This window comes from Mustela erminea, chromosome 14 (assembly GCF_009829155.1).
Source record: "Mustela erminea isolate mMusErm1 chromosome 14, mMusErm1.Pri, whole genome shotgun sequence".
NCBI classification, from domain to species: Eukaryota; Metazoa; Chordata; class Mammalia; order Carnivora; family Mustelidae; genus Mustela; species Mustela erminea.
The window spans coordinates 66,176,651-66,191,503 of NC_045627.1; the positions used below are offsets into that span (position 1 = coordinate 66,176,651).

Sequence of the window (14,853 nt, forward strand, 5' to 3'; positions counted from 1 at the left end):
CTTCAGGGGCACATCCAGATTCCAGACAAGGCTTGTATTCCAAATCCAAACAGATTCCTTTTGTCCTACCAAATCGGGAATGAGGGGGAACATGGGAGCCTGGCGGGTCCCGGAGGATGTTGGTGACTGCTCTCGCCCAGCCACCCACTTCTCCGTTGCCTCTTTCCTGCACTGCAGCATGCGGGAGGCCCACACTGCCCGGCCCATAGCCCTACAGGGGACCAGCACTGCTCTCTTTCCAGATATTCCCGCCTTGCTTCCCCATCATCCTCTGACCCCCTTCCTTCCCTGCCCTGGTCCCTTCGGGATTGCAGGTAGGTGGGGTGGGGGGCATGGAGAACACTGGTCTGGGATAGGCTTCCAGCACTGCCCTCTGTCCCTAGAATAGGCTCACCGCTTCTTCATCGCTGGAAGAAGGATTTGTGGCTTGGCAGTTGGCAAAAAGACCATGTATTAAAAAATAATAATAAATGCTTGTCTTGTGCCTTCTTCCCAGATTCTGTTGACTGAAGAGTTTGTAGAGAAAATGCTGGAGGACTTGGAAGATTTGACTTCTCCAGAGGAAGTAAGCCTGTTTCATTCTAACAGTGGCCTCCAGTCTCCAGGAGCCCGTGTGTGTCTTTCGGTCTGTCAGTCTCCAAGGTGTGGGGAAGGGCTGGAGAGGAGACCCTGTAGGTGTTAAACAGCTTTGTTTCTGGTTCCCCAGCCGCCACCGCCCCCTGCATCTCTCAGGCCAGCTGTCATAAAGACACCTGGGCCAGTTGTCTGAACTAGCGGCTCCTGAGAACCTCACTGAAGAGGCAGCCAGGGCCTATGGGCTGGTAGTTCTTCCCCAGCCCCTGCTGTTGCCTGGCAGGTTCTGAACAGAAATCCCACGCCCGCTGCCAGAGAACATTCCACTGGGGAGTTCTGGTGGGCAGTAAGGGACTCCTGCTCTCGCCTCAGGCCACCCAGGAGCCGGCCTCCTTTCTCGAGTCTCCAGCCATGAGCTCTCCCCTCTTGGTCCGCCTCTTCCAGCCGGAGGAGCTGGCCGGCCAGGGGGGGGCTTATGCCTTCCTTGGCTACCCATGTGGGGTACAGGAATGGAGCCCATAATCCCCTTTGTTTTTCTTCCTTGTTCCTGGCATCCTCATTTGCAGGGACTTACCTCATCCTGGAAAGTCCCTTCCCCTCCCCCTGGCCTCCTCCTAAGCAGCACCCAAGTGGGATCTGAGCCTTCCTGGCCTCAATGCCCCATAGGTTAGTGGAACATTAGCAACCTCGCCAGGCCTCTGGAGAGCTCTTCTGGGCCCTCCCCTGCCTGTGGCAGAGACAGACCCTTCCATAGCCCTTTCTGCCGGGAAGTGTGTTTGGGGAAGAGCTCCTTCACCTCCCAGGGGCCAGCCTTTCAAGCCAGAGGGAGGCCATGTAGGAGCTAGCTTTCAGCCAGGCCTGGAGCATCCAGCTGCCAGGGCTTCCTGGGCCACATCAGCCGGGACACGGTGGAAGAGAGCACGCAGGATGAGCCTGTCCTGTCCACATCTCCAGGTGGACGGCAGCTCCTCAGAGCCTGAGGTCGCCTCTGTCCTCTGGGATGTGGCTTGAGAAGTTAACTCACTGATACGTATTCCAGAGCCACCAAGTCCTTGGTCCGTGCAAGCCAATCAACCCCGCGAGTCACTGTTCCCTGAGGCCTGGCTTCTATTCAGTCAGCCCAGAGCCAGCTGCCCAGAAGTGCTTCCGGAGAGGCCGGCCGCGTCGCACTGGGACGGTAGTGTGCCAGGCCGCGGCTTTGAGCTTGGGTGTTGAGGAGGTAGGAGGGGGACAGTCCAGGCAGGAGGGACAGGAGCCAGGGGGAGCTTAGGAAAGTAGGTCACTAAAAATGACTTTCTTCTTCTTCTTCTTCTCTGTCCAGAGGCTGTCCCCACACCCAGCCCCACTCTCCACTTTGGTCTTGGCTTGGATAAGTCCCCCATCAGAGGGAAGGAGTGGGGGCCAGCCAGGAAGTATCAGGCCTGTCCACTTCCAGTCCCAGCTCTAGGCAGGCCGAGGGCCCCGTCCTTCCTTCCTTTCTAGCCCGGTCTGACTTCTCACCTAGCCCTGGGACAGTAGGAATCGTAAAAGGCAGACCTGTTTTCAAGGCAGTGAGCATCTAGTGAGCACACCAGCTGTGTGCCAGAGGAAGTCGAATCTACCAGCCTCTGTCCCACACCCCAGACAGAAGCCTGAGATGCAGGACTCTGAGCAGAAAGAGCCTGCACTCTCCTTGGGAAACAGATGAGCTTGAACAAAGGGGAGTGTGATGGGGAGGCACCAGCCCCAAGAAATCCCCTCTGGCCAGCCTTGTCTTGCTCCTCTCCTCCCACCGAGGCCAAGCCAGGGCCTCCTTCCCTTTGGACCCTTTGGCAAAGGCCACAGAGGGCAGGTTCTGGGGTCCTTCTGCATCAGCCCCTGCAAGCAAAGCCATGGCCAGGATAGGACCACAGAGTTCCAGACCTCAAGCCACTTCCCTGTAGCATCTGCACCCTCCCCCCAGCCCCCCACCCCTCAGCCCCAGGGCCTCAGGGAGCAGATTCCTCAAATGCTTGTGGCTGGAGGCAGAACCAAGGAAGTGAGCTGGAGGGAGGTCAGCAGAGTCAAGAAAGAGTTAGAAAACATGCCTCCTCCAACCCCAGTTAATTATTGGCAAGGCAAGGGGAAAGAAGGGGTCACCGAGCTCATGCAGCTTAACCCCAGCCCCCCACCTGGGACTAGCATTTGCAACTGGTAGCCATTTGTGCCCCAGCACCTGGGAGACAGGGTGCGGCCCCAGGCTCTCTCTGGGTGGTTGGGACAGAAGGCAGGGAGTGGTGCTAACCACATATGCTCTGGCTCTGTGCTTGCTCCCTCCACAGTTCAAACTTCCCAAAGAGTACAGCTGGCCTGAGAAGAAGTTGAAAGTCTCCATTCTGCCCGACGTGGTGTTCGACAGCCCACTGCACTAGCCTGGGCTGGGCCCTGCAGGGGCCAAGGGCGAGCCCAGCAGCTCCCCGGTGACTTCCGCTGTAACAGCTGCGCAAACGCGGTTCCCACAGATAAAAGGACACGTGTGAGGAGGACTGCGCAGCCCCCCCCACCTCACCTGCAGCTCAGGGGCCTCACCCCCCCAGCCGGCCAAGCCTCCCTGGGCTGGGAGTGGGCAAACGCAAACCTTCCCCTCCTGCTGCTTGCCACGGGTTGTTGTGGTTTGATTTGACTCTGGACCTTGAATGTGCCCTTCGGTGGAGACAGGCCTCGTTCTCACCTCTCCCCTACCACGCAAGCCAGCAGGAGGGAGTGGAGTGGCCGCTGCGTGCATGGCCCAGCTCTCCTGTGGGAAGCCTGTGCTAGGCCTGGTCCTCTGGCCATGGAACAATTCCTCTGATCGTGTTTGGTTTTATTCCTCCTTATTTTATTTTGTCGAAACCGGATGGTATTTTATTGGTCTTCAGAGATGTCCAGAAGCCGTGTATATAATGTTTTTTTAAAACAGAACTTTATTCCCAGATGAACTTTCTCATTCTCTCAGACGAGGGCCTGGGCTGGTCTCCCCCTGAGCCACCACCAGAGAAGGTGCCAGGGTTCCATTCACCTGCCAGCCCAGGGCCCCAGAGACAGCTTCTCAGAAAGGTGGATTTCTTCCCAGCCAGGCCTGGTGGAGCCTGGGGTCGGGGAGAGCCCAGCCACGCCCTCATGCTGCCTTCAGCCTGGTTTAGCCAACTGGGGCCAGGAGGAGGTACCGCTGGTTCTCAGACGGACTCAGCCCCTGGCAAAGTTCAAGGACCACCAGGGTCCCAGAGACTTGGCAGCCCAGCCTCATCTTCCAGGCCTTGTCCACCCAACCAGGCCTGCCTGAGAGAGGGTGAGGCCCAGCACCTCGTAGACCATCGCCACCTGCCACTCAGGGCCTAGGTCTCCAGCTCTTTGACCACTTCTGTTCCATTTCCTCCTCCCTGGGCCTCCCAGCCTCCAGGCTGCAGAACTCTGGCATATTAAAAATGGAAAAATCAACCTCTCACCATGTCCCTCACTTTGATTTTGCAAGCACTGCCCTCTGCCACCCTCAGCCTCCCAGCGTCCATCCGTTTCTTGTCTTTCATTCCCCATGCGCCACGTCATTCCCCAGACCTCTTTTTCTGCATCCTGGTCTCTCCCAGTCTCTTGCCCCACCACTGCAGATCTCGTGGTTTTCCTCCCAAAAATAGACCTATCTCTGGCCCATGGGTTTGGGGTTCCTCTGGGGTTGTCTGCCACTCCTGACCTGGAATCAGCAAGCCTCCTTTGTGCCCTCTCACCCCTGACTCTAGGGACTGCTGTTTCAAGATCTCCTTTTAGGCCTTTCCAAAGCCAAGTCCTTTGGGCTGTCAGGGCCTTCCTGACTGCACACACAGGTGCCACAGCAGTGCCACAGGTGGCCCATGGGGTGAAGGACCCCTTGATGAGAGGGTCATGAGGGCAGAGACTGGGCACTCCAGGGAGCAAGATTTGGACTTCCAAGGGGCCACGAGGCTCCGGCCGCTTCTCCACACAAACCCTCAGGGTTGCCCAGTTCACACCATCAAACTCAGAGCTTCCAGGTGGATCATACTGGGAGAGCAAGGTTCTGGGCCTCCACCAACTAAGATCGAAGCTCCTCTGGACCTGGTGTTGATAGCAGCTGTGCCTTTTGCTCCAAGGACTTTTCCAAAAGGACGTGTTCTGGCCGCCACCCACCATGGCATCTCCCTGCCATGGCAGCGCTTGTCATCTAATGTTTCGTGGCCAGAGAGGTGCCGTTCGCTTGTCTCTGGCCCACCTCGCCACAGATTCTTTCTTTCTGGGGACCTGCCTCTGCCTGCCTGGTTTGGCTAATGGGGAGGAGGGTACCTTCTGAGCTAAGCTTAGTCATCAGTATGGCAGACAGGCCGAAGGCAGGTGAGCTCTGAGACTGTGAGCCCATGAAGCCTGTGGCCCCTTGCTGCCCTGTGATGTCAGGAACCTCCTAGGTCTGGCTGGGGCCAGGACTCCCTCTCCTCTCCCTATGGTGCATTGGCTCTGGACGCGTCACAGAGCACCCACCATCTCTCACCAGGCCTTCCAGAGGTTTCTCTGGGAGGGGGCTCTCCACCGAGCTTCTGGCTGGTGAAGGGGACCCTCACTGAGGACCAAGTGAGGCCAACCCCATAATGTGCCTGGCACAGCACTTGGCACACAGTGAGTACTCACTAAATGTACCACTTCCCTCCCTGCAGTGCTCTGGGAGCCCTGACAGTGAGCTGGGGAGGTACATCTCCCTCCTAAATCTGCCTCTTCCTTGTGGCTTCTCTTTGGCTTGCCCAGTCCTTACCCCTCCCTCTAGGTCCCTGTGGCTCAGGCTCTGGGAGGAAGGGGCTCCCCCCGTGCATACACATGGCAGACTCTCGGACTCCTCAGGTCTAGTGTGGGCTGCAGGAAGACTGCAGACCCAGCTGTCATTCTGAGGGGCAGAGCGGCTTGTGCAAGGTCTCAGGTCTGGCCAGGGAACTGGTGCCTCTTCCTGCCTTTCTCTTCCTCTTGCAAAGGCAAGGCTTCGGGCAGGACTCAGAAGCCTTGGGGAAAGTCTAAAGGGCTAGAGCATTTTTAAAAATGTACACAGGGTCTTGGGACTGGGTTTTGAGATTGAGATGAGAGCAGGGAAAGAAACCCCAAAGGTTGGTGCCCCTATGGGGCAGACCAGTAGAGAACTCCCTTGACTGTATTTTTTTATGCAGTGTCTTTCCTCTCTGGCTTCTGGGTACCCCACACGAGGTGGGGTGCCTGGGTCCCTGTTAAAAGTTGGGAGCCCTGTAGAGAGAGCTCTCCTTTTGTACAAGTAACTGAATGCTGCAATGAGCAGTCTTTTGTAAAATTTTATATTAGTTTCTAATGTCGAAGGCGACTCGGTTCCTAGGGGTTGCAGCCAGCCTGGGACTTTTGTAAGAATTTTTGGGTGACTCACTTAGATGTCGTTTCCTTCTTGCTCCCTCTTCCTCTGTGTAATCTAAGTGCATTAAACATATTTGCAGAAGTGCCTGGATCTTGTGCTCCTTTTTGGATGCCTGGAGTAGGGGAGAGGCCAGCCAGGGGCCCTGGCAGAGGGGTGGGTTGGACTCCTCTGCCGAGAAGGAGCCAGGATGGGGGAAGGCCCTCGAAGACTTCGTTGGGCATGGAGGTGTCCAAGAGCAGGATCATGCAGCTGGTGACTCTGGAGTCATGCAGAAATGACTTCGCAGGCTCCCTTTCACTGGTCTTGAATTCCTCTAAGGTTATGGGGGTGGAGGGAAGTAGGAGCAAGAAACAGGTCTGTGAAGACGAGTGGCTGGGTCGAGACCCTCTTTCTTCCTCTTCTGCTCTCCTCTCACTAAAAAAGCCCTTTCCCCTTGGTAAGGTGGGCCTTCCATCCCTCCAGCTTTAGAGCTCTTGTGTCCCTTCCAGCTCGGGTCAGGAGATGGCCACTCCCCTCACCATCTCAATTCACCCTCCTGAGATGGATGGGCAGCCTCAGAACCATCACACCCACTGGGTGACCCAGAAGGCAGCCCTCCCTCCCTGTGAGCCCCTGTGGGCCTGGCCTTGGTGAGGAGGTGGTGGATCTCCCTTCCCTGGACTGCCCAGCTCCTGTCCCTCCAGGACATGGCACGGCACAACAGAGCCCAATCCCCGTGGGGAGATGGCAACAGCCTGGGACGTTAGAGGCAGGCAGGAGGGAGTCCACACCGGACAGATTTTCCACAACCTGCAGGGCTGCTCTAAACCTTCCCGCGTTCTTCCCCACCCTGATAGGCCCGGTTGTCTGTCTCGGAGAATAGTGGGGCCGTGTCTCCTGGTGCTCGGTTTGGGGCTGTAGCACCCATTGGGGGATTTGCTGGGCTAGTGGCAGAAGTCCTGAGGGGTTCACAAGAAGGGAGGGGACAGCGGGTGTCAGCTCTTGGGAAGGGACTCTGTTCTCTGAGAACCAGCTTTATCTGGGGGACTTTCCCCAGGCCAAGGTCAGTACTCCTTCCCCTGTGACCTACTGAACGATGTGGCTGGCCCCTGGAGCAGTGGGACAGGTCCTGTCTGGGGCCCTCAGCCAGTCTGGCAGTCAGAGCAAGGGAGCTGGGAGGGCCCAGAGCTGGACTGACAATCGCAGGGTGGCTCAGGCCACACGCATTCACCTTTTCTTTTCTCCTTGGAGATTGGGGGGGGGGGTGGTGGAGGGAAGGGCTGATTATCTAATCCTCCTCATCTGACCAGCCTAGAAGGACCTGGGGTCAGAGTGGAGCTCCAGTCCCAGAGAGCGCAGAACGGCAAGATCCTGCATTTAGGTGGTTCCAGGAGCTAGGACTAGGCTGAGATCCTTCCTGCAAAGAGGCTCCTGGGCCTAGAGCAGAGACCCCACCTTAGATTTAAGGAGGGGAGAAATCTGCCATGTGATCTGTAATGTCGTCACCTCCGAAAGGCCTGTACTTTCCTCCAGGCATCTGCTTTGGCCTGTGTGGGGTGGAAGGATCTCAGGGCCCTGGGTGAGGGGGACCCACAGGCTCCAGAGCCATCAGACTAGGGAGCATAAGAGATTTACCAAACTGGCCTAACCAGAAGGAGAATGCAGAGGGAAGTGAGTCAGCCCAGGCTGCCAGGCACTGAGATAGCTGCCTGGCTATAGCCCCCGGAGGAGGTGGGGAGGTCAGGGCGGGGGCTAGGGAGTGCTGTCCTGGGCAGGAGAAGGGAGAGATTTTTGTCCTAAGGCTGCAGTGGGGGCAGGTCAGGATGTGGTCTGGGAGGGCAACCATCTCCAGGCCCCTTCTGTGGGGGCACCATGGGACTGACCCAGTCCCCTCCTCTTCTCCTTACTGCCGGGAAGTCTTTGGGAGAGAGCTAAGGCCAGGATGGGGGAAAGGGGCAAGATGCCTGGTGGGTGTCCATGGTCTGTGTTCATTCACTCCTCCTTTCAACAAATGCATGCCAGGCCCTCTGCTATATGCTGGGAGACTGGACACAGGCCTGGCTTTAAGAAGTGTGTCATGCAATGGGGAAAACAGACAAGGAAAGAACTGCAAGGAAGAGCCATGAAGGAGGAAGACTGTCAGCTGCTTTCTGTCCTACCGTGAGTGACTCCACCGCTGGTCAGTGTGACTTTGGACAGGTTTTTTTCATCTGCAAATGGATACTTGCTTCACAGAGTTTTTGCAAAGATTATATGAAATAATATACGTAAGATGCCTGCCACATAGTAATTGCTCAATTAGCATTAACCCTTTATTAAAGGGCTAGGCTAGGGTACGGACATAGAAAAGGTACCCAACCCAGTCTGGAGATTAAAAAAGGCTTCCTGAAAGAAGTGACATCCAGGTCAAAACTGAAGGATGCTTAAAGATGAAGGACAAAAGAAGAGGAGATTAATTTTCAAAAGCCCTCCAGGCAGACAGAACAACAAGGGAAAAAGCCCCAAAACTCTTCTTGGGATTTGGAATGCTCGAGGTTTATGGCATCAAACTTTCACTTGAGGACCATTCCCTTGCCTTTTGGATGAAGAACATTCTGAGAGAGAGCAAGATGGGAGGCAAGGACCAACCAGGCCTGGGTTAAGGTAGAAGCAGTAGGGATGGAGAGAATGGAATGAATCATTCATTGATTCAACAAATATTTATTGAACACCTACTATGTGATAGGTCCTATTCTAGGCTCCGTAGATACATTATTTAAAAAAAAAAATTATTCCTTTCACAGATCTTATATTTTAGTGATGGGAGATAGATAGTATTTGTTTAGAATAGAATATGTAGTACATGGATGTATGTGCTATGGAGAAAAAATAAAGCAGAAGAGGAGAAATAGGGCTGGGGTGGGGTGTGTTTGTAAATACAGACGTCAGGGAAGGCCTCGCTGCATAGGTGACATTTGAGCAAAGGAACTCAAAGGAAGAAGTGTGCAATAGGGACATCTGGAGGAAGAATGGTCCAGACAAAGAGCGCTGCAGAGACCCTGGGGTTAGGGGAAACACACTAGGTATATGTCAGGAACAAGAGGAAGCCAGTGTGGCTGGAACAGAATGAGAGAAGGGATTAACAGGAGACTGCTTACAGAGAGGGCAGCTAGTGCAGGACCTGGCAGGCGGTAATGAAACTTGGACTTTTATTCTGAAGTGGGAAGCCATCAGGAGATTTTTGAGCCAAAAAGTGACACAGTCTGCCATATATATATTTTTAAGTTTTATTTATTTGAGAAAGAGAGTGAACGGGTGAGGGATTGAGGGAGAGAATCTCAAGCAGATTCTCTGCTGAGCAGGGAGCCCCACAGGGGGGCTTGATCCCATGACCCTGAGACCATGACCTGAGCCGAAATCAAGAGTCTGATACTTGCCCAACTGAGCCACCCAGGCGCCCCACGGTCCACACATTTTAAAAAGATTTCTCTGGCTACTATGTTGAGAATTGACCTGGGAGGTAAGGGCAGAAGCAAAGAAACTGCTTCGAATCTACAGAAATAATCCAGGCTAGAGATAATGGAGATGGGAAGAAGTGGCAAGATTTGCTAAAGGGTTGGCTATGGGATGTTCACCGAGAAGTGGACAACTTCAGAGGAATAGGAGCAGGAGTGTGTACTGAAATTACTATAGTTTTGGACATGCTGACTTTGATATTCATAGTACCTCCAGGGGATGAGGTTAAGCGAGCAACTAGTATACAAATGGATGACCTGAGAGATCCTTTTTTTTTCCAGAATCTTTTTTTTTTTTTTAAGATTTTATTTATTTACTTGACAGAGATCACAAGTAGGCAGAGAGGCCGGCAAGGGGTGGGGGTGGGGGGAGGCAGGCTCCCTGCTCAGCAGGGAGCCTGACATGGGGCTTGATCCCAGGACCCCGAGATCATGACCCAAGCCGAAGGCAGAGGCTTCAACCCACTGAGCCACCCAGGCGCCCCCAACCTGAGAGATATTTAAGAGAAGATCTATAGGATCTATAGGATCTATAGGAGCCTAGGTGGCTCAATTGGTTGAATGTCCGATTCTTGGTTTTAGCTCAGGTCATGATCTTGGGGTCCTGAGACGGAATCAAATCTCAGTGATGAGTGGGGAGTCTGCTGTAAAATTCTCTCCCTCTGCCTCTCCCCTGGCTTGTGTTTGCAGGCATGTTCTCTCTCTCTCTTCCTCTCTCTCTCTCATAAATAAATAAATCCTTAATTAAAAAGAGAGAGAGAGGGATGCCTGAGTGGCTCAGTTGGTTGAGCCGCTGCCTTTGGCTCAGGTCATGATCCTAGGATCCTGGGATTGAGTCCCACATCAGGCTCCTTGCTCAGCGGGGAGCCTACTTCTCTCTCTGCCTCTATCTGCCACTCTGCCTGCTCGTGTGCTCTCTCTCTCGCTCACTCTCTGACAAATAAATAAAATCTTAAAAAGAGAGAGAGAGAGAAGCATCTATAACACCTGACTGGATGGCTAAGGGAGGTGAAAGGGAGATATTAAGGTCGCTTCCCTGATCCTTGGCTTGATCACTAAGCTGCTGACAGGTCCCACTGACTGAGATGGGGGACACATGGGGTGGGGAAAATGGGCTGGAATATGAAGAGGATGATGAGTTTAGTTTCCAATACATTGAATTCAACGTGCCTGTGAGACATCCAGGGGGATGGCAGGGTTGGCTACACTGACCTGCAGGCAGGAAGGTGAATTTTCCGACCGGAGATGGTGAGTGGAGAGCCACCAGGTTACAGACAGTAGTAAAGCTTTAGGAGTGAGAGGCTTCAGGGAGCAGGTATAGATTAGTAAGAGGATAGGATGGAGTGCAGGGCTCTCAGGACTGTCAACATTTATGAGATGGAAATTGGAGAAGTTTGTGGTTAGAAAGATAAGAAAAAAACCAGGAGAGTATGATATCTTACAAGTTAAAGGGGGGCGGTCTAGAAAGGTGGGGAATGTGAGGAATCCTTTAGATTATCCTGGAGGGCATTGGTGAGGAAGCCAGAGAAGGACCCTCCAACAACTCCAAACTAGACTTTATTGTTTCTCTGTACCATCTTTAGAGCATGTGATTAAGGATTAGGCTTGGAAGCCATTTTCTCCTTGTTTGTTAATTCAGACATGCAGGCATTCATTTATTCATTCATTCAACAAAAGATCTCCCATGCGGGGTGGGGGGAATGCAAAGGGCTGAAGACACAGGGGCTCTGTCATTGGAGGGCCCACATTAGCCCCCCAGTCAGGAATAAGGAGACAGAATTCCTAGAGCAGCGAGGCCCTCTGGTTTTATGGAAGGATCAGGGACCCACTGGTTACTCTGAATTGGATTTGAATCTCAGTTCTATTCAGAACTGAATAGAATAAGCGAGCAACTAGTATACAAATGCGTGAGAATGGAATAGAACTGAGTGATGTGAACTGAGTGATAGAACTGAGCTGATGACTCCAAAATCTATAATCGCAGTACAAACGTTCCCCCAACTTTGTATATACCATTGTCTTTGCAACATCGCCACTGGGATATCGGAGGCAACTCAAATTTAACTTAGAGCTACTGAAAAATCTCCCCACCCAAGCTCATTCTCTTCAATTCTCTCCTTCTTGGTGTGTGCTACCACCATGCAGACTTGCTGAGGGACAACTCCTCTAAGACTCACTTAAAAACATTTTGGAGGGATAAAAAATAATATATACCTAGTAACATTTTGAAAGTTCAAAAGGACATACTATATACAGTGATAAGCACACCTTGATCCCATTCCTATCCCATTCCTATTAACGTGTTGATTCCTCTCCACCCCATATCTAATCCTTATCTAGTCCTGTTGACACTACTTCCAGAATTTATCCCAAATCTGAGGGCTTCTCATAACCATCTTCAAGTCTTACCATGACCTAGAAGACCCTGCATGTTCTGTTCCCTACTTGTCTTCTCCCTTGGAGGGCCTCTTTCTGCCCTGGAGCATGCCTAATCTGTTGCTTTCTCATTTGTTTCTTCTTCTGACTGAAGCACTTTTTCCCAGGGTTGTTAATGGCCTGATGACTCCTGAATATTCAGGTCTTGGCTCAGATGTCACTTTTCTGAGGAGCCCTGTGTGAGCCCCTTACTCTCTATCACAGAAATTATCCTGTATATGCAACACTAATATTTATATATATTATAAATTAACAGTATTTATGATATGATTATATTAGTATTAATCATTATTATCATTATTATTAGGTATATGTTCTCCAGGGAATCCCAGGACCCAGAAAAATGCCTGGCACTTCCAGGCTTTTGTTAAAATATTTGTTAACGGACCCATCGACCTCCAGCAGACTACTCCACTTCTTTATGTCTTCATTCCCTTATTAATAGAGAAGGGATTACAATGCCTATTTTGCTTGGTAGTTTTAAGTGTCAGATATGTGGGGGAAAGTATTAAGGACATGAGGAAATAGCCAGGTGAACCTTTACAGTTCCCTGTTCACTTACATCAGACCGAAGGAGCAGACTGATAAACCCTCCCTTTCCTCCCAGGTAAAAAGAGCTACGGGTGAAAAAGCCCAAGAAGAGGTGGTCCCACTACGCAGCGGCATCATCGCCCTTTTAAGTGGCGCGGAACTCTCCTCCCACCCTAGTGTTTAATGTACCGAAGTAAGTGCAAGTCACGTGAGGCTCTCGCGTCTGCCCCGCCCTAAAGAGGCGGAGCCTTAGCTTGGCGACCAATAGCGGGAGCAGCCTCCGGAACAGCCCCAACTCCAGACAGGAAAAAGGGGAGGAGCCGGGAGCTCCAGCAGCTGTAACAGCACTTCCGGACAATACGCCCCGCCCTTATTCCCCCCCTCCCCTCCCCGTCCGTCCGGGTCTCCAGTGCCGGGTGGGCCGAACCAGCGGGTGCTGATTAAAGGCGCCGCAGTTGCGCTGCCGCTTTCTCCACCCGTCCTCCTCCCCGGCTCCCCGCCCCCTTCCCGTGTAGCGGGACCGGCCTTGATGTAGGGACACCACCCTCCGCCTGTCTCCGCTCTACCTCGAGAGTCCGGCTCACCGCAGACCCCTGCCCGCCGGCATCTCCACCCTGCCGGACGCACTCTGCTCGGAGCCCATTGTATCCCCTCGCCCCGGGCTGCAGACTCCGAGGCCAGACTGTGGCGGGAAGATCGGGGACCCCTGTGCGCCCCTCCAGCCGGTCCCACGAGCCGGGGCCCCTCCCCCTCCCGCCCTCCTTCCAAAGGCGAGGTAGCGGCGAGGGCGCCCTTCCCTTGCTGCTAAGGCGGAGGGGGCCGACTGACGGGCCGCAGGGACTCACCCCCGCCCCAGCCCCAGTCGCGCCCCCCCCCGGCGCCCCTTTCCCAGGGGGACAGCCGGAGCCGGAGCGAGCAGAAGCAGGAAAAGAACTGCCCGGCGCGCAGATCATTTTTATTATCGAGATTATTATTAAAAGGGGGCGGGGAGCCCAGAATGCGGGGGAGGGGGCCAGAGACGCAGCTATTTTTATTAAACAGATTATTCCTGAAATAATAATACGCGCAAGATGGCTGAAGGTGGCCCTGATGAGAGTGTTGGGGTTTTTTTTCCTTTTCCTTTTTTTTTTTTTTTTTTTGATCTGAGGATAAAGCTCTGAGGCGACTGCCGCTGCGGAGACCCTGCCCGAAGTGCCCTCCCCTCAGTTGTGAAGCTTCGGGCGGACAAACGGACCCACAGACAGAGCGACTGGCGTGGGCCCGCCCCGGACGCGTCGCCTGGGCAGCAGCCGGGGGCCGCCGGAGCTCGCCTTTCTGCCGACTTCTTCCAATTCTAATCTTTTTTTATTTTTTGGAAAGGACCGGGGTGGGTGGAGCAGAGGTGGAGAGAAATCGGGACTTGGCATTTTCTCCTCTCTCTCTCCTAATTTAAGGGAGGCCGCCAGCCCTCCCCTTAAAAAAAAAAAAAAAAATCCCACCGAGAGAGAGAGAGAGAAAGCCCGCTGCAGGACCCTCGAGCGAGCGCGCCCGGACCCCTGGCCACCGCGGCCGCAGCCAGGAGCCCAAGATGGCTGGGCTCTGAGGGAGGCAGCCTGGCCCGGCTGGCTCGGCCCGGCCCCACCGCCGCAGGCTGGCTCCGACCGCAGCCCCGAGCCTTCCAGGCCGGAGCAGAGGCCGAGAAGAAAAGAAAGTGGGGGGGAGGGGGGCCGGGGTGGCGAAGGGGGAGGGCCGGGGCGGGGGGGGAGGGGAGGGCCGGGAGCCGAGCCTCCTGTTCATTAGCAGTTGAGAAAAATTCCTTTCTAGTTTGATCAATCCTTGTTTTCCTCGGCAGAGCCGAGGCGCCCGCCCAGCGCGGAGACCGAGAGCGGGGTCTCTCTGCGGCGGGGGCGGCGGGCGCCCGGCCTCGGGGAAGCGCAGAAGTCGCGAAGAGGGGGTCAGGCCGGAGCACCGCCGGGGCTTCTCCCTCCCTTTCTGGTTGGCTTTTTTTTTTTTTTTTTTTTTCCACTTCTCTCCCTCCCCCTTCCGTTTCTATTTGTGAAGGGAGGAGGAAGGCAGAGGCGGGCTGGTGTCTCTGGCCGGGGACTGGAATTTCATCTGAATGACTGCCCCTGCGCGCACGCAGCGCCCCGGAGTCGGCCCGCCTGCGCCCCGCAGCCCGCACCCGCACCCGCACCCGGCCGGCCAGCCCGGGGGCGCCTGCGCCGCGGTCCGGGGACCGCCAGCTCGCCTCGCCCGCCCGCTCCCGATCTAGCTGCCCTCGGCTCGGCCTCTCCCGCTTCCTCGGCTTCTCGGACCCCGGACGCGACGAGTGAGGTGCTGCGCGGGCGAGCCGGGAGGGAGCCCCATCGCCGCCGCCGCCGCCGCGACTGCCGCGGCCGCCGGAGGAAGTGTGCGGCTCCCGGGCTCTGTCCGCTGCGGGGCGCGCCCCAATGTCAGCCGCGAAGCCGGGCGCAGGCCGCGGGCCGCCGCTGG

General features: G+C 54.7%; 1 protein-coding gene across 2 annotated transcripts in view; it reads left to right on the forward strand.

The window, feature by feature from the left end:
• The window catches only part of SUFU (SUFU negative regulator of hedgehog signaling), a 111,850-nt gene extending 105,824 nt beyond the window's left edge, over nt 1-6,026 (forward strand). For both annotated transcript variants that reach the window (XM_032313866.1, XM_032313867.1), the window contains exons 11-12: nt 497-565; nt 2,874-6,026. In XM_032313866.1, coding sequence (XP_032169757.1) covers nt 497-565; nt 2,874-2,963 — 159 coding nt within the window. In that variant the 3' untranslated portion in view covers nt 2,964-6,026. The remainder of the gene's footprint in view (nt 1-496; nt 566-2,873) is intronic.
• Nucleotides 6,027-14,853: the final 8,827 nt, after the last annotated feature.